Source organism: Corella eumyota, chromosome 5, assembly GCF_963082875.1.
Source record: "Corella eumyota chromosome 5, kaCorEumy4.1, whole genome shotgun sequence".
In the NCBI taxonomy this organism is placed as follows: domain Eukaryota; kingdom Metazoa; phylum Chordata; class Ascidiacea; order Phlebobranchia; family Corellidae; genus Corella; species Corella eumyota.
Window position 1 is genome coordinate 958,295 of NC_137494.1, and position 19,055 is coordinate 977,349.

Consider the following 19,055-nt stretch of genomic DNA (forward strand, 5'->3'; position numbering starts at 1 on the left):
AATACATCACTTTAAACTTCTTTTTTATACTATATGTTTTATTAGTACCAATGACAACACTAAAACTAGAAACTACCTCGTGGGCTGAAGAAACAACTATTATTTCTACTACTCCTTGGTCTGAAGAAACAACAGTCATATCTCCAGGTTATAAAAGACAAATAATGCCTATTAACTATGTCATAGCATGTACTTTTGCCAACTCTAACTAGAATAACTGACTTGATTTAAGACTTTGATTTAAGAAATAAAAACACTGTTGTATATTTAAGTTTTAAGTTAATTTATGTTAAAGTCAGTATAAAATAATATATTTATACTTTGTTTAAGATATTTTAAATTTTTTTAATTCAAAATAAATTTTTAGTGTGTACAAGTATGCCTTCTACTGATGTGTTATTTATTTTGGATGGATCAATAACTTCACCTGAACCTTCGCCTCTACCTTATTACAAAAAGTTTCTGGAAAAATTAATTCCAAAATTTTTAATTGGACCTAATACCACACAGGTGAATTGTAAATGTTTTGTATGAGATTTTGAGGTACTTTTATATTCTTTATTATATAAATTGTACTAAAGTAATTTAACTAAAGATATTGCTTGTAAACATAATTAATTTAAAGAAAATATAACTGCATTTAGTAAAGCAATATTTTACTTTATATTTAAGTTTTTAACAGAAATTTACTAAAAATCTTGCTGTTTAAGGTTGGTATACTAACTTATGATGACATGCTACATGAAACTCCTGACTTGGGATTTCCATTAGGATCTCACAATACAACCAACACAACGTTACAAGCTATCAAAGATTTGAAACTTCCTGGAAAACCTAAAGCTGATATCGTGGCTCCATTTATCCAAGAAGCAATGAATAAATTTAAAGGTTTTTAAAACTTTTTCAATTTGTTTATGTGATATACAGCGAAAAAATATATAGTTTGATTTTTAAAACTTATTCTTACTTGATGCTTTATTATACTTTAAAATGATTTACTCCTTAGCTCCTTTTGGTGGTCGTCCTGGTGTCCGCAAAGTAGCAGTATTGGTTGTTACATCACAAGATCGTCCTTCAATCGATTCCAGAATTCCCAAACTTAGAGATGTTCTAACAGTGGCTAAATTGGACCACATTGAGGTAACAGCTTTGGTGATTCCCCCAACAGAAGATACACCAACAAGATTAGTAAATGCATTAGCAAATTCAATTGATGGATCCTTACCACATCCTAACTTGGTTATAGTTAGAAATGGTTTTAAAGGTTTGCCCAACCAAGTAGAACACATAAAAGACTTAATATGCCAACGTGAGTACTTTTTTTGCATTGTTAAAACTCTAAAATTTTATACTTTAAAATAGCAATTGATCAACATTGTGTGTTTTTTCAGCTGTAGAAGTTACAACAATTCCACCAACCACCCCACCTGTATATTGTAAGTTTTTAATCTATTTAACTGTCTTTACAATTTTATAACTTTTTTTATCAACCTTGAGTTTTAACTTGAGATTATGTTTAAACAATAACCGTGGAAATTATTAAAATTTTCCAAGGAAATTTTAAATTAATAAACTTAATCTCTTAGCCCACTGCGATACTGAGATGTTGGACTTGATTGTTCTTGTTGATGGTTCTTCTAATGTTGCTCCAATATTAAGACAAAATACAAGCCCACTAAAAACTTTTATCACTTCTCTTGCTTCTCAGTTTAAAGTGGATAATCAACATTCTCTGGTAAATAAAACTATTTTCGAATAAAGGATTAGATAACATTGTAAAGTATTTTATTTTTTTAATAAGGTTATATAATTTTTAACAACATGTGTATGATACTTGCTCAAGTCATTTAGTGTGCTTAAAGTTAATACAAAAAGTAACATTTATATTTTTAAAACATTGCTAACTTTTAAGCATTAATATTATACTGTTAAACAAAATTATGTATTTGTAACAGGTTAGTGTTATAGTTTATGACAAAGACATTCATGATGAAAGTCCATACTTCATCTCCACTGATGAATATAATGGAAATAAACATCAACTAAAAGAACGAATCGAGGTTCTTGAATTGCCTTCAAGTAAAAGAAGAAATGCTGGAAAAGCTTTAACAACATTTGCAGAGAAATACTCAGGTTAGATTACAAGTTTAAGAAAAGCTATTAAAATTTTAAGTTAATTTTAAATGGAAAGAAGTAACATGTTATCGCTAAACTTATCGCTAAACTTATATTGGACAAAATCATTCTTTAACAACTTTAAGTTTACACCAATGTATTTTTTTTGTTTCTATTTGTTTAAAACTAAAAATTACAAAATTTTAAACTTGAAATATTTCAATCCAGATCAACAAATCAAAGGACTGACCTATTTTGATCGATTTGTGTATGGGCGCTCAGCGGTGATAATATTAGATGAGGGTGCTGCAGACAACATTTATGCACTAGAACAAGGTCTTAAAAGTCTCGCTGATACTGACTTGAAATGGTACATCTATATTCTTGTAGTAAAAAGTGTTAAGGACAGAGGTGAGAGTAGAGCATCAAGGGAAAAATTTAACAGAATGATAGCTGTTGTCAATGCTTCATATCCCGAAATTCATTACAAAATAGTAAATGGAGGTTATGACGCACTTAGCAATGAAACGATGATTACAAATCTGAGAGATGATATCTGTGAAGGTATATATGGTTTTATGTTATTGTAGATATATTTATATTGTATCCAATTGGTGTTATATAAACAAAAAATTCTGCAAACGTGTTGTGATTATTTTATCACCTTCCGCTTCAAAAATTTTAGCAATATTATTAATAACTTATTTAAAACTTTAGGTTTCTCCAACTACTTAGCACCAACTTATATTGTGCCCAGGACCCATCCACCTACAACTGCCCCTATAACCACCCCTAGTGTAACCACTGGTAGGTCAAGTAATTCTTTTTTTACTAAGTTATGTCACCAAGTTTTATTACTTGGGTGTTCATTAAAAAACATTGTCTTATATTTTTTGTGTATTGTTTCTACCTTAAACTGTTAGGTGTTACCTAACATTTACAGGTTAAATTAAGTGCATTTAGTATTTTGTTATTACCTATAAATGTGAGATTAATTTTATTTTTTAAACAGTTTATGAGACAACTGTTGCCCCAGTTTGTGACTATCGAAGCAATGCTATCATCTTAGTGGATAATGAGTTTGTCGAAGGCAATTTCTTCCAAAGATCAATGACTTTAGACTTTTTACGAAATCTATTTAAATATGTCAAGTTTGGTCCTGATAATGTCCAGGTAATTTAATGTGGCTTAATTTTGCTAATTTTTAAAATAATATTTAAATTATTTCAAAATTAAATTTATGCCATTTAATCCTAAAATCAAGTGTTGTTGTTTGAAATATTTCAACTTTTAGGAGATTGTGTTGTTTATAGAGCTTAGATTATTTACTTTTACATGTAAATTATGTTTTAGTACAACTTTTATAAGAGAGTACTGACCTTTTTTGTCTAGGTTGCACTTGTATCATTTGGTGATGAACCTCATGTATTAGTTCCATACAACATAGACAGAGACAAATCTGATACTTTATACCTGATCTCTGATGCGTTGGATGAAGCCGCAGACACAAGTGTCTTTTCTAAAACAACAAATGTTAATGCTGGCTTGACTGTAGCTATTGATATTTTAAACAGAACTACAAGTGGAGATAAAGTGATAATTGTAAGTTGACTTCTGTTGCAATATCAAATAAAAATCTTAACAATAGTGATTTATATTTAAATATAATTTGTTATAATTAAAAATTAAAATAAAAATGTGAATTTTATATCGATTTTATTAAACTTTTAAATTGTGTTTAAGTTTTAATACTTTCCCATAATTTTGTTAAACATTTTTTCTTACAGAAAATTAATCAATTTATATAATACAGGCAATGCTGAAACGACCCCCACAACAAATTGAGCGACAAACTTTACAACAACTTCATGATCTCAACATTACAGTCACAGTAATTGCACATTACCCGTTTGCAACAGGCAGCACAGCAAGAAGTTTGGCTACAAGTCCTGAGGTTTATAATACAATATTCTCTCTATCTCAACTTAGAGATTTATCAAGTGAACTTGTAACTTCCATATGTAAAGGAATACCGTATATTCCCCCACCCAGGCCTTGTAATAGGTTAGTTGCAGATATTGTGTTGCTGGTTGATAGAAAGTTGTTGCAAAATAATTTTACTGAAGCTAAACAGCTCATGATTCGTTTTTCCGATGATGTTAGTTCAGAGGAACAAACTAGAATTGCAGTTGTTACTTTTGGCGGGGAAAAACCACCAAATATAGAGTTTGGTTTGGATGCTTACTCAACAACTGGTGTTCTTCTAGAAGCCATTGCAACTTTACCATATCATGGAGATGTAAATAACGAACTAAGGTTAGGTGAAGCTATCAAGTTTGTGTTGGACAGTGTGTTTAATGAAAAGGAAAAACCTAAATACAGCAAAATTGGAAAGTTTATTGTCAACTTTATGACAAGATCGCATTCAGATGATGATCAATTACATGATGCAGTGGAAAAATTATCTCAATATAACGTACATCTTATTTCAGCTACACATAAGCATCCTGAGATGCATCAATACACAACATTTCCTGGTGCAAATACAACTATCCTTGCAATAAACGATGAAGCAGACACAGTTCCAGTAGCTGATTATATTACTCATGTTTTGTGTGTGGATTACACTGCTCATACACTTCCACCTACTATATCAGCATTTGAAGTTCCCAAAGAACATACCTGTAGCCCTGCATCTGATGTGGTGTTTGTTATCGATGAGGTGTTCTTTACCCAACAAAGGTTGTATCATTACCTTATGCAGTTCTTTGTTGAATTTGATCATCACATTTTATTCGTGAAAGGTCTTACACAGAATGGGGTAATTGTTACTGGCAAAAAACCTAGGGTAATTATTAATCTAGATAGATCAAACTACAATAAATCAATGGTAGATATTATAAGCTCAATCTATCCTGTAATGCCGGTTGCTGACATAGATGTTCAAAAAACTATGGATAAAGCTATCGACATGATTGAAAATTCTACAAATAATCATTCGGTTGTACATCGCTCTATTATATTTATATTATACAGAAATGTTGATGATGTTATTTTAGAGCGCCAATGGGATAGACTTGCCCATTACAATGTTACATTCTATTCAGTTGCAGTTGAAAGTAACTTTTTATTCAACCATGCCACAACCAAAATTGATTACATTCAATTTCCAGTAGACCCTGCAAGGTATCTTTACTATGCTGCACATGATCTAACAGTATACCTATGTTACCCATCAGCCCCACCAGAAATAAAGCATCCACCTCCTTCTAAAAATCTTATTTGTCCAGTAAGCAATGTAATTTTTGTTGTTGATAACAGTTTACTAAGTCCATTGAATACAATTACAGTATCTAACTTTATGAAACACGTTGCACAAACAATCTATGAAAAAGGAGGCATTTTGCCTTCCAAATTTGGATTTATCACTTATGGTGACAAACCAGAGTTGCAGTTTGGATTGGATCAATATTTAGCTTTACCACAGATTCAGAATGCCTTAGAATATGCGAGTTATTCTGGTAACAACTTTCCATCTAACGCTGGGCTTGCTATGGCACTGGCTATGCAGAATATTACTATAACTTCATCAAATGCAGTTAACACTTCTTATGATATTGTTATGTTGATGGGGCAACGAAGCGAGGATGATACAAAATCTGTAATACAACAAGCTGTTGAGAAACATGTGAACGTTATAACATATGCAATTGGGGGGTTTTATGATGGAGAAAAATACTCTCTTTCAACATTAACTGATGGAGTTGTTGAAGTGCCTAAAATACAAGAAATGGAACAATATGAAAACAATGCTCTTGAGCTGATTTGTAAAATTGAACCTATTACTACAACCCCTATTCCAGTATCAACCACAACTCCTACTCCATTGCCAGCATGTCGAGTTGATGTTATATTTGCAATTGATGACGAATTATCAGCAGGAGCAAAGACACTGAAGCCAATTAAAAGCTTTTTAAATCAATTAGCAGACAAAATAACATTTGGGACAGAGTATTACTATGCTGGTTTGATAAGGTTTGGATCTCATGCATATTCAGTTACTGATGGTTTAATGCACAACAAAGAAGACTTTAAAGCTGCTGTTAAAAATCAGGCTGTTACCCCAAGTTTAGGTCCCTTGAATATGGTCGTTGGACTTGATGCTGCCGAAAACATGTTTGCAGAATATGGAAGAAAAAATATTTCCGATTTTAAGAGTATGGTTGTATTTGTTATGAGTCGAATCCCTAATAAGTTAATACCTCAGCAAAGATTGGATGAGTTGCTTGAAAATAAAACATTTGTGCTTTCTATTGTAATGGAGGATGCTAGTAATGTTCCCTGGCATAGATTGACCAACAAACACGGTTACATTTCAGCTTACCTGTGAGTAATGGTTATATTACAAGTTTTTATTTGTATATATGTTTTTGAATAATAAGTTGTTATTACTTAACGTTGTAATTCTGATAAAATTTCGATTTTAAAGCTAGATTTTCCAAATTAAATTAAATTTTAAATTAAGGCATATCTGTAATTATCCTATTTTTTTTAATTTGAAGCTTTGTTTATAATTTTTTCAGGCCAGTTTACTTGCCCTATTACACTAAGGCTGTGGTATATATGATATGGAATAGATTTTGTATTGCCACCCCTGTAACTCCCCATACAACAACATATGCACCTACCACTCCTGTTCCATTTGTTTGTCAAAGAGAAATGGATGTTGTTTTCGTGGTTGATCGCACTTTAACTTTATCCTCATTCAGTTTGCAGATGACAAGATGGTTCATAAAAGATCAAGTCAAATATTTTGACTTAAGGGTTAGTTAAACCTTATTTTCACCAGTATTTTTAAGTATTTTAAACAAAAATTATAAATGTTTAATTATCAAAAAATTTAAATTAAAACAAACTACATTTACTGTAAAATTTATACAAATGTGATGTAACTTTTGTTAAATTTATTCAAATGCAACAAAATAGTTTTAAACTAACTAAAAGACATTAACTTTTGTTAAGAAATCGATAACTAATTTTTACTCTACATTTTAGCCTGGCCACACTCGATTTGGAGTAGTTGAATTTGGACCAGTTAGTCAACTTGAAATTAATATGAGAAATCAACTTACTAAAGCTCAAGCACTGCAGAAAATTAGCGATTCTTTAAAATTGCGCAAACAACTGGCAGATGATGAACACATTACTTTAATAGTGCCAGCGTTACAATATACCGTTAACAACCTTCTTCATGCATCTGGTATCAGAACGCACTCTGAAAAAGTGATTATTTTAATGCTGAATAAGTTACCAAATGATGATGTCCATCATGTTGTATCAGAAGTAAACATGCTTAAATCCCTTGGTGTATTGTTGGTTACAATGGGCCCAGATTCAATTCCTTACATTAATGAGTTAACAACTAAAAATGGCAGTGGTGGGGTGGAGACTTTTAGTTCTATTCATGATATAGGTCAACTTTCTGAGCAAGTTAGAGAAGATGTCTGTGAAGGAATTGTAGAACCAATATTTACTACTCCATATCCAACTACAGGTTTACTACAGTTTAATGTTTAGGTTTAACTTATTTTTTCTTTTTTTTGTAATCTGGTTAATGTTACTCTTTTTTTGTAAGAAATATATACTTTAAAGTTTATGGTCTTTAATCTAATATAGGTTTAATACCTTTATATATTTTAGTTGGTTTAACCACAACGGCACCCGTTTCGAAATATTGTATTTACGATCATGACATCATAATAGCTGCTGAGCTACCTGCTTCACCTCGAAGGGTTGACTTCCTAGGTCATATTAAACAATTTCTTTCCAGAATTGTACAAAATTTCAACATTGGACCGGGTCATACTCAGGTATTAAGCTACTAAGATTAAAAGCTAAAAAAAATAATTGTTTTTGTAAAAGTGTATTGTAGCTATATTAACGTAAACACATTTACAAAAATTTAAACTTTTACAAAATATCTTTGAGTGATAAAAAAATTTAATTAATATTTAATACATAAAATAATTTTTTTGTATGAACTATTTAAAAAGATGCCAATTTCATTATGTTTTTTCAGTTTGAATTAATTGTAGCGGACACTAAGGTTTATGTTCATTTCCAATTTAATGATTCAACCTCTCTTTCTGCTGTTTTGGAGAGCATTGAATCTATAGAACTACCTATAAATGCTGAAGGCACATATGCTCACAAGTCTGCTTTGTTTAAGCAAGTCCTTGATAGTAGCAAATATGTAAGGAAAGATACCTTGTTAAGTGTGTTGGTGCTTACTGATACTGATGCAAGGGTGAGTATAAGTTTTTTTTTTAAGTTTTCTCCTAATATTTAAAGTTTACATAAAACTTTACAGATTTAAATTGGGTATTGGTTTATTATGCTAGTTTTTTATGTGCCAGTTTTTTTAACATTATATGCAGTTATTTTTTTACATTTAGAAAACATTTTTGTATTATTATTAATATATATAAATTATGAAATGCAGGGTGATCACGACACAGCACTTATGTACAGAGACAACATACTTAGAGCCCACCCTAAAGCCACCATAGTAGTATATGGAATAAACCATGCAAAGTTAGATCAAACCGCTCAACTAGCAACTGAGGATGCTGCTTTCTATGCTACAGCTTATAACAGGTTAAGTTGGCCAAGGAATGAGAAGAAAGTGTATGAGAAATTGTGTTATCCCACTGAAATGATATGTAAGTACTGGTTTTAATTTTGATGTTAAATTAACTATTTTATATATTATTTTAACATACAGACTATAATGTTTAGATTATGAAGTACAGTAACATTAAAACAATAAATATACCAAAAATCATGTTATATTATTCTTATTTGCTATTTTAAAACATAGTTAGAAAAATTTGATAAACTCTTTTCTATAAATATCTTATTTTTAGTGCCAGCATATCCAGCAGTTTGTCAAGACAAAAACGACATTGCAATTGTGATAAACACAAAAGAAGTTTCAAATTTCCAACTTACTTTAATTAAAGAATTTCTTATTTCTGTTTTGCAATTTTTTGGTTTATCAGAAAACCAAACCCAGGTTTGTTTATTAAATTATTTTTGTTAATAACATTTACTTAAATTCTGTTTTTTGACAACTTATATACATAAACTTTATAGTTATTCTTTAGGTTATATAAAGTTTTATCCATTACATTACTATAAATTGTTAGTCATTTTTTTTAGATATTTCAAAGATTAAACATTTATTTAAGGCAAAAATAAATATATTTCTGTATTTAAGGTTGCTATAGTAACATATGGTAAACGGCCAACTATTCAAGCCAAGTTTGGTGATTTGAAGTCGCAACTTGATGTTTTAAATAAAATCGAAAGTTTAAATACAACAAATAGTAAACTATCAAACACGGCTGATGCTTTATCCACTGTGATTAATGGAGTGTTTACAGTTAACAAAGGAGCAAGACCTGATGTAGCCTGGAAAATTCTTTTAGTCACTAATAGCCCCTCTGAGGTAGAAATAGTTTTTGTTTTTTTAGTAAAAACTGTCCAATGAAAAAAAACTTAAACATTTGTTAGAAATATTAAACAATTTTAAAATTTAATTTTTTTAAAGATTTAGGAAAATTGTAAATTTTTTTTAGGATCGATTAGCTCCAGTTATCCGAGAGCTAAACCAAGTTGCCGGACATCATTCACCAGGTTTAAATATCTTCCCTGTGGGAGTTCTCCAGGCTCCTGAACAAGAACTTAAAAAGTTAGCTGTAAATGGAGTTTATCTTTACCAACCAAAGTATTCTGATTTAACTACTGAAAAAGTTTCAGAAAATGTCTCAACTGAAGTTTGTTATTTTCCTCATCCTGTCTGTAAGTCTAATAGTTTATTTGAGTGTTTCTACTTACGTTTTTTTATAACATTTTTTACATAAAATTGAATTCTATATTGTTTACTTGTATTTATTTTATTTCAACTTTAATTTTAATTTTAAGCATTTTATTGCCTCTACTAAAGACTTTTTGTTTAGAAATATATATCATTTAAATGTGACTGCATATTTTACTTAATTTTTCAATGATAATAATTTATTTACAGACACTACACCTGTACAGCCTACAACTGCTCCCTATGTTTGCCCACAAAAGAAAGATATTATTATCATGGCACAGTTTCCAGTTGGTTTAGAGATTGATCATAACTTTAAAGATATCAAGAAGTTTTTTAGATCTATTGTGATGCAGTTTAATATTGGACCGGATGAAACACAAGTAAAATAAGTTAATTTTTCTGTAATTGGCAAACAAACTTTTCTATTTTAACACATTTTTGTGCTCCACTGGTTAATGCAAAATTGCTTGTTAATATTTCAATAATATTTAACATTTTTAAACTAACGTCACTTTGTTGTTATATTAGTATATGTACTTACAAGAAATCATAATCTAATAAAAATATTTTTTTAAGGTTGCCTTGACAGCCTACCAGAACTCAGGAATTGTAATTTTTCCCTTTACTGCATCCACATCAAGAGATTCGTTGGTGTTTAGAATTGATGGAATGTCAACACAAACCATTGGAAGGGTTGCCGACAGCCATGGAGCTAAGTTAGATCAAATTCTCATGAGTTTGTTATCGGAACAAAGTGGGGCAAGAAGTGATGTACTTTGGACTGTGCTGATTGTAACCGAAGGAATGGACTCGGTAAATCTTCTTTTAAATGTTAAATTTTTGTTTAATTTTTCAACATAAGTAAGTTTAAAACAACTAACAAACATAAAGATCTGCAACAAACAAAAACTAAGTGTGGTTGGAAAAATGCTAAGCAATTATACTACTGTTTTTATATTTAATAGGCTATTGTTTTTAAAGCACACTTTTTTAATTTAACTTTATATTATTTAATTTTTCTAGAAAAATTTCAATGATTTTATTTATTATTTGTTGATATTTTAGACCTCGATTGATCAAATCTTAGATCTGCGCACAGAGTTACAAAGAGCTCATCCTGCTGGAGTAGAAGTGGTTGTTGTTGGTATGCTTCCACCTGCAAGGTCAACCAGCCTTGGCGAACTTTCAACTCATGGACCAGTAATCTACGCAGATGCTTACCATGAACTCTCACAGCGGAATATTATTGATGATGTTGTGCATAATCTTTGTTGGGTTCCTTCTGGTAAATTAAGTTTATAAAAATAATATTTATTTATAATGTACAAATATAGTTTGTTACCCTTTGTATTAATATACAAAAAACACTTGTGTTTTGTAATAAAATTTTATTTTTAATGAATAAATGAATTTAAAATTACTGCAGATTTAAATTAAATATATTTTTTTAGTTAAAAACTTTTAAATTATCATTAATTTGAGCAGTGTAAGTTTTTTAAGTTAATTTTTTTTACTTTCACAGCTACAACAGCAGTTACAACTGAGCACCCAAGAATTCTGCCAGAATTATGTGAATATGTCCACGATCTTGTTATAGTTGTTGATGTTTCTGGTATAGCTACATTTAGGATAAATCAAATCAAAGAATTCTTAAAAAATATCTTGTCTCGTTTCAAAATATCTTCCAATAACACTCAGGTTGTTATTTTAATTTTTTTTAAACTATTTTTTAACTAAAACAACTAGGTGAAAGTAATGAATTAAGGTTATAATTGAAAGACACTGTTTAAAAGTTTCTCTTTAAAATAATTTTGTTCTTCACAGGTTGCAGTTATTGAGTATGACAGTGTACCTACACTAGTTTTCAGCTTAACAGATGCTCCAATATATGAAGATGTAATAGCTGGGGTTGAATCCATGCGACCTACTGAAGGAACTGTTACAAATACAGGCAAAGCTCTTAACATGGCTTATAATGTGCTGACCACTTCACCTGATAAGGACAGGGCAGATGTACCCTACACTGTTCTGTTAATAACTGATGGTAGATCAAAGGCAAGTAATTCAAAATTTATTTTAAATTGTTTATTTAATGGTATGTTTTTTTAAGCTTTTTTTGTATACAGTTATTTTAAACACAACTATTTTAAACACAACTATTTCCAAAGTATGTAAAACTTAATAAAGTAGCTGATAATATATAAAAATTTGTATTTAAAACGTTTTCTTATCTGTTAAAATTGTGCAAAACAGCTTATTACTATTCAGTATATTTTCTACGATAAATCAACATTTATTAATATTTTTACAGGATGACATTGAGGAACCATTAGCAAAACTTAAATCCCTACAACATGAACACCCAGGTGGTTTGCAGATTGTAACAGTCGGTTTACTATCTGCCAACGTAACTGAACTGGAACATATTGCTACTAACAATGCAGCAACTTATATTCAAAATTATCGACATTTAAACAACCTGAGAGCAGTAGATCTAGTTTACAGTTACCTCTGTATTCCACCAAGCGAAAGTATTTATATACATGTTTGTGTTAATCTAATTTTAGGCATACGTTTGATTTTACAGTTGGACTTAGTTTTAATTTTGTGTATATATATACAGTTAACAATTGGTTTTAACTTTTATTAACCATTAAATGATATTAAATTTTTCTTTTAGCAACATCGTACTTCAGTACCTTTACCCCTCATCAAACTACAACTGGTGTTTGTGAATGTTACTGGACTGGTAAGTTGCATTTTTAAACATTCTGTTGTATCAAGTATTTCATTAAACTTTTAAGAAAATTGAGTTTGAAATTTAGATTACAGAAGTAATCATACACCAGATGAGGAGAGTATTGGGGATATTGAGGAAGTTAACTATGGTGACATTTGTGATAAGGGATTTGAAGGTTATAATGTTAGATGCCAGGTAAGTTTGGATTGAAATACCACTTACATTATAAAGTTGATAACTGTTATTGTAATAATTAAAAGCAAAATTTAGTAGTCAAACATATCAATTTAATATTTTATTTATAAAATAATTGTTTTGTTTATTAATAATGACCAAATGCTAGTAAAACTTTAACAGTTTATTATTTTTGTGATAAACTACTTTAAAACAAAATAAATTTTACAGAGTGATCAAGTCAGGCTTCAATCCAACCTAAAATGCACTCACTCTGAATTGATCAAATGTATTCATGCTGAGGTACCTGCTGATGAAGGGGGAAGATGTCATAACTACAGTGTTAGTGTGAAGTGCTGTTCTAGTAATTGTGCTCGTCCTACTACAATATCACCCCCTGGTAAGTATTATGTACAGTTATGTATGCATTTTTAATATAAATTATATTTAAAGAAGGTGAAACAATCACTGACTTATTGTTTTTTAGTCAGAATATCAGTCTTTAAATTTAATATTTAATATTATATTAGATGCTTTTACAACACAAAAGTGGTGTTACTTTATAAAAGGTTTTTATAGTTTGTTTAAATAAAAATTCAATATTTCTATTTTAGTTTCACCTTTTAAAACTTGTGATGAAAGTATGGACCTCATTTGTGTCGTTCCTAAAACTGGGGGTTCCCCACAAAGTTATTTAATGGAGAAAACTATTTTGTACGAAATTGTAAAAAGAATTAATTTGGCCAAATCGAGAGTTGCAATGGTGTTTTATGGAAATAATAGAGATGAAACAAAAGTAAGTGGTGTAGTAATTTGAACACCATTTTCTACATGAGGTCCTGAATATTTCATTTTAGTTATATTATTAAAAACTTAATTTTTTCTAGGTTTATGACTTTACCAATAACCTTAATGAGTTATTAAGAACAATAACTTCACTTCACAAGACCAGTGATGAAAGGAGTAATGTTGGGGGAGGGTTGGCAAAAGTTTTCACATCTCTTCATGAGAAAGTGAGAAGAACAAATGCAACTGGATATCCCATCAGAAAGGTTTATTTTTTACCTATAAAAATATTTTTTAATGGTATAAAAGTTGATAATATTTATTTTATAAATTTTGGACTACTTATGAAGGGCATTATTTATTTTAAAAGGTTATGTATTAAAAAAGAATTTGTATAAAAAAGTTATTTTCAATTTTTTGATGGTTTTTGAAATTTACCTCGCAGACCATTATTGCCATGGTAAACAGACGTACTCTTGGTATAACGGATAGTATAGTAAGACAACTCCAAGACACAGGCTACAGTATTGCTGCAGTTGGCTTAGGAAATGCTAGGACAAATTTACTCGACAAAATATCAACTTTTGGATCCGATAAAGTTATTAAAGCTGACCTGGAAAATTATAGAACAAGCTTGTCTGTCAATCTTTTAAACAGCACAATTTGTCAACGTAAGTTTAACTCTTTAAGTTGTTGTAATAAAAGGTTTACTATGCAAAAACTTTAAATTAAAAGTTAAACTAAACACTTTTTTAACTCTTAATAATTTGTTTAGCTTTGGTAGAAGAAATGACCACACCTTCTCCACCTACTGGTCAGTAATAACACTAGTTTTTATTTTTAATAACCTATAATTTAGATTAGATTCATATTTTATTTAAAATAACATAATAAAATAAATTGTTTAGGTTGCTATTATCGCAATGAGACAAGTGGAAGTGTGGAGGTAACTTTTTAATAATTGACCAAATGATCTTTAATTTTTCCTAATTTTAGTAGAAATGTATATGGTTAAAATTCTTAAAAATACTAACATATTTTTAACTTAAATTTTTTTAGCTTATTCCAATTCATCAAATATTCTATGATTCGAAAGATACTTGCAAATATTACGAATGTCAGATGGATGGATCTTTATTATTACGAAACAAACTGACTTTTTGTAATGACCTTACTAAACCAAACTGTACGAAAGGTCACGAACCTGATCTTCATGTTGATGTTGATTGTAATTGCCAGTGGGAATGCCCTTGTAAGTTTATGATATTTTAATATTTACTATATACAAGTAGGGTTATTTTAGAAATTAATAAATTAAAGTTAGTTACTTTTAATAATATTAATCTTTATTGATTTGCGGTACCATATATAAATGTCTCTTCACTACTTAAAAACTGTAAAACCTTGATGTATATTAAATATATTCCCAATTTAAAATTTGTAGGCTATTGTTAACTATAAAATGAATATTTTTGCTACATAAATTACCAATGTGAAACTTGCAGGTGTTTGTGAAGTATTGGGTGACCCTCATTATCACACTTTTGATGGGGCATTCTATCGTTATGAAACTAACTCTGGTTGTAGCAACATTCTAGCACAATCTAACAATCAAGTGACAAGTATTGATGACTTTCAAGTGATTGAAACAACTGGACCTTGTAACGAACAATATCCTGAAGCAATGGAATGTGTGACCAGCGTGGATGTTGTTTTAGGAGATGGGAATTATCATTTGGAGAATCTAACGGTAATATTTAAGTTTAAAAATTAAAACAATTTGGCATATTTAACTTAATTTGTGTTTATTTAATTACAGTTTGGTTTTATTTACCCATTTTTTTGTTACCAAAACTTTAAATAGAAGCTCATCACTCTACAATATTTTATTAACATAATTTCGTATTGCAAATTTTCCGAATCGAATACTAAAATTTTAAACATTGAATTTTACAGGCCACCCATTTAGGTCACCACCTTCACTTGCCTTATGTAAGTGGATTAGATGCTGATGTGCTTAAGATTCATGTTGTAGGAAGATCTAGTATAATCCTTGAATACTCTCATCTTGGTCTAACTGTTGTGTTTACCCCACATGACCACTTGGTTACTCTTTCTGTTCCTTACTTCATGTGGGGAAACAGACTGAATGGAATGTGTGGTGAGTTTACAAATAAAAATGTTTTCTGTTGCTATTTTTTTAATTTTTATGGTGTAAGGTATTTAGGAAAGACTTAGAAATTTTCAACACAGTAGTTACTTGAAATTTAAAAATATTGACTCCTGATTTAATTTTGAATTATTTTAAAAATGTTAGGATCTTGCAATGGAAATAAAGATGACGATCTTCTGAATCCTTGGCATGGTCACGATGAAACTCCACAGGATTTTGGATACATGTGGTCATTATCTAACGTAAGCTAAATTTAATTCTATAAATTATTTTTACTTTAAATGTTTGTTAAGCAGTAATTTTGAATAAGTGAAATATGTGTTAGTTTTTGCAATAATTATAATGTAGTGTAGCATAACAATTATATAGGAGCTAAGTGGACTTTATATATAAGTATATGTATCTTCAATTTATAGAGCTTTAAAATATGTAAAACTATCGCTTGTATAATGGTAAGTTACCACAAGCAAACATCAGTTAAAAGTTGCGACCATATCAACAATGTTGATTTGTAGGACAGGGCTATCAACCAGTTAAACTAAAATATTATTCAACTCTTTTTTCTTTTAAAGGATTCATGTCGTATACCAGAGACAACCTCAACTTGTGTTCAACCCTTCTCAGACCACTGTGGAATTATTCGTTACAATCCAAAGTTTGCTGAATGTAGAAAGAAAGTCGATTATGGTAAGTTTAAAACATTCAATTTGAATTCAAACCAATTTTGAATATAAACCTAAGAACACTTAAACAAAATAAATATTTTTTTATTATGGTTACAGATGGTTACTACAGTGCATGTATATCAGATACTTGTACTAAGAATTATCTACCTTGCGATGTCTTAGCTGCATTTGCTCGTGCATGTACACAAGCAGGACATTGTGTTGAGTGGAGAACGCCAGTTGTTTGTCGTAAGTTAAAGTTGTCTAAATTTTTTAATTTTAGTTACTGTTTTTTTTTAATTTAAGCGTTTAATAATAGCAACACAGTGTTAAAACTAAGACTGTAAAATTGTAAAATATTCAAATACGTTCATTTATGTTAAAGTTGTTTAAATTTAAAAAAATTGAATAAAAATGTTTAGTTGTATGAATATAATGTTATAACCAAAACTTTAAAGTTGTAAATTGATCAAATAAATCTAGATTATTTTTAAAATATTACAATTTGATTTTCAGCAATGACATGCAAACACGGCACTTATGATGAATGTCGCAAGCCACCCTATGAGCCAACATGCCAGCAAATGGTTGACACTAGTGTCAGTAAATTGAAAGGTGACATTGGAGTGACATCAGGTTGCTTTATCAACTGCACAGAAGGTCAAGTTGTTGTAAATAACACTTGTGTAACCGAGGATCATTGTCATAAGTGTTACGATGCTGATCATGATACATATAGAGAGGTTTGAAAATTGTTTTATTACAAAATAAATTGCAATAGATAATTTATTGTAGGTAATGGATGTTGTAGGCTATAGTTGACTTTGTGGTGCAATTTTTATTTGGTAATGTTACAACTTAGCGGTATACTTATTATATGTGTAATATTCAGTTTAAGATATTGTTAAATTTTATTTTAAATTTAAATGATGGAAAAAATTGTTAATTATTTGTAGTTGAGTGAACTAACCTAATGAAATTATTTAAAAAAGAAGTTATTCACACATTTTTTCAACAATTTTTTGTGTCAAAAGGTTGGTACACCTTGGGTCTCAGCAGAAGAAGGTTGCCAGATTTGCAACTGTGCAATGGAAACGAAAACAATCAGTTGTGTTCCAAGAACTTGTCCTCATAAAGACATGGCCAAACCTGTTTGTGAGGAGTGTGAAAGTTTAAGGATAAAGGTTGGATCTGATCCTTGTTGTCCTGAATATGTCTGCGGTGAGATTAAGTTTTTGTATTTATATGAACATTAACATCTATTTAGTTGTTTATTTTAACAAATATTCTATAAAACATACCTGTTAAGTGACATGCTAAAAGTTAGTAATTAACTTTTTTAATATTTTACAGAATGTGATTACAGCAATTGTACTGCTACAAGACCTGATAGTTGCAAAGATGGAAAATTAGAAGCTAGAATTGACGGTGGTGCAAGTTGTAAGCCTGTATATGCCTGTGTGTGCAACACCAGTTTGTGTGAAAAGAAAGAGGCGAACTGTACTCACCCTAAAAAGCTTCGAACAAGTCCAACAACTTGTTGTGATAAGGAGGATTGTGTTTGTACATCGTGTTTGAACACTTATGCTACTTGTGGTTTAGTAAGTTTATAAAACTTATACAAAATATTTGTGGTCTAGTAACTCTCAAGAAAAATTTGCAAATATTTTATGTCAATTTTTTAAAGTAAAATTTAGTATAACAAAAGTTTTTTGAAAAGTATTTTTGAATATTTAAATTGAAATAAATTAAATTACCTTGGTCTTAAATTGTGATATATCTAAATTGAATAACTGCTTAACATATTGTTGTATTATTTCAGGGATACATAAAGAAGAGCTCAACAGATATTTGTGGATGTATAACTGAAAAATGTGGTGAGCTAAAATATTTTTAATTTGGCAAAGACATTGTTACAAAATATATTTAAAAAGGGAATGGTATTTAATTAACCTAACACTAGACACTTATACTTTAGTTTTAAAAAAGATTTCTTTGTTTAGTATGCTTAACAAAATAGTGATATGAGATACTAGATGTGATAATTTGTTTACAGAATTTGAAGGTGTATGTTATGCATCAATCAATGGAAGTTTAACCAAAGTAGCAATGAACGCAACTTGGATGTCTATTATCCATCCTTGTCTTAACTGCTCGTGCACTTTAAAGAATAATACTTTTGTCACCAACTGCACAGATACTTCATACAAATGTAAACAATGTAGTTTGGTGAGTTCCAAATTGTATATTTTGTCTCAATTTGCAATAAAAATCTATATTGTATATGTTCAAGAGTTATTTATTATCCTTATTTTATCATTTTTGAAAAAAAACTAATTTGATTGCTTAACAGGGATTTGGTCCTGAGAAAGTAGAAGGACAATGTTGTCCAATATGTGTAAGAAATATGTGCATTGTTGAGCGAGTTGGACACCACCCTACTACTTATCATCATGTGAGTCTGATAAATGTCTATTTCTTTAACTACTTAACTTTATGTTGCCTTAATTTTAAGAAAAC

General features: G+C 29.8%; 1 protein-coding gene across 1 annotated transcript in view; it reads left to right on the forward strand.

Annotated features, from left to right (window-relative positions):
- LOC145753122 (uncharacterized) overlaps window positions 1-19,055 on the forward strand; it is a 48,159-nt gene that overhangs the window by 25,986 nt on the left and 3,118 nt on the right. The window contains exons 68-113 of the mRNA XM_082569520.1: window positions 46-147; window positions 368-510; window positions 711-888; window positions 1,007-1,309; window positions 1,392-1,436; window positions 1,587-1,735; window positions 1,956-2,133; window positions 2,344-2,679; window positions 2,833-2,922; window positions 3,128-3,288; window positions 3,508-3,717; window positions 3,929-6,501; window positions 6,699-6,939; window positions 7,171-7,669; window positions 7,816-7,985; window positions 8,195-8,422; window positions 8,618-8,837; window positions 9,042-9,190; window positions 9,395-9,625; window positions 9,756-9,978; window positions 10,205-10,377; window positions 10,574-10,810; window positions 11,063-11,282; window positions 11,520-11,695; window positions 11,822-12,052; window positions 12,309-12,528; window positions 12,678-12,746; window positions 12,823-12,932; window positions 13,143-13,311; window positions 13,526-13,707; window positions 13,799-13,963; window positions 14,143-14,368; window positions 14,473-14,511; window positions 14,606-14,643; window positions 14,757-14,949; window positions 15,203-15,447; window positions 15,654-15,858; window positions 16,015-16,112; window positions 16,443-16,557; window positions 16,653-16,784; window positions 17,052-17,278; window positions 17,570-17,756; window positions 17,889-18,136; window positions 18,358-18,412; window positions 18,592-18,764; window positions 18,889-18,990. Of these exons, the coding sequence (XP_082425646.1) occupies window positions 46-147; window positions 368-510; window positions 711-888; window positions 1,007-1,309; window positions 1,392-1,436; window positions 1,587-1,735; window positions 1,956-2,133; window positions 2,344-2,679; window positions 2,833-2,922; window positions 3,128-3,288; window positions 3,508-3,717; window positions 3,929-6,501; window positions 6,699-6,939; window positions 7,171-7,669; window positions 7,816-7,985; window positions 8,195-8,422; window positions 8,618-8,837; window positions 9,042-9,190; window positions 9,395-9,625; window positions 9,756-9,978; window positions 10,205-10,377; window positions 10,574-10,810; window positions 11,063-11,282; window positions 11,520-11,695; window positions 11,822-12,052; window positions 12,309-12,528; window positions 12,678-12,746; window positions 12,823-12,932; window positions 13,143-13,311; window positions 13,526-13,707; window positions 13,799-13,963; window positions 14,143-14,368; window positions 14,473-14,511; window positions 14,606-14,643; window positions 14,757-14,949; window positions 15,203-15,447; window positions 15,654-15,858; window positions 16,015-16,112; window positions 16,443-16,557; window positions 16,653-16,784; window positions 17,052-17,278; window positions 17,570-17,756; window positions 17,889-18,136; window positions 18,358-18,412; window positions 18,592-18,764; window positions 18,889-18,990 (10,664 nt within the window). The remainder of the gene's footprint in view (window positions 1-45; window positions 148-367; window positions 511-710; window positions 889-1,006; window positions 1,310-1,391; window positions 1,437-1,586; window positions 1,736-1,955; window positions 2,134-2,343; window positions 2,680-2,832; window positions 2,923-3,127; window positions 3,289-3,507; window positions 3,718-3,928; window positions 6,502-6,698; window positions 6,940-7,170; window positions 7,670-7,815; window positions 7,986-8,194; window positions 8,423-8,617; window positions 8,838-9,041; window positions 9,191-9,394; window positions 9,626-9,755; window positions 9,979-10,204; window positions 10,378-10,573; window positions 10,811-11,062; window positions 11,283-11,519; window positions 11,696-11,821; window positions 12,053-12,308; window positions 12,529-12,677; window positions 12,747-12,822; window positions 12,933-13,142; window positions 13,312-13,525; window positions 13,708-13,798; window positions 13,964-14,142; window positions 14,369-14,472; window positions 14,512-14,605; window positions 14,644-14,756; window positions 14,950-15,202; window positions 15,448-15,653; window positions 15,859-16,014; window positions 16,113-16,442; window positions 16,558-16,652; window positions 16,785-17,051; window positions 17,279-17,569; window positions 17,757-17,888; window positions 18,137-18,357; window positions 18,413-18,591; window positions 18,765-18,888; window positions 18,991-19,055) is intronic.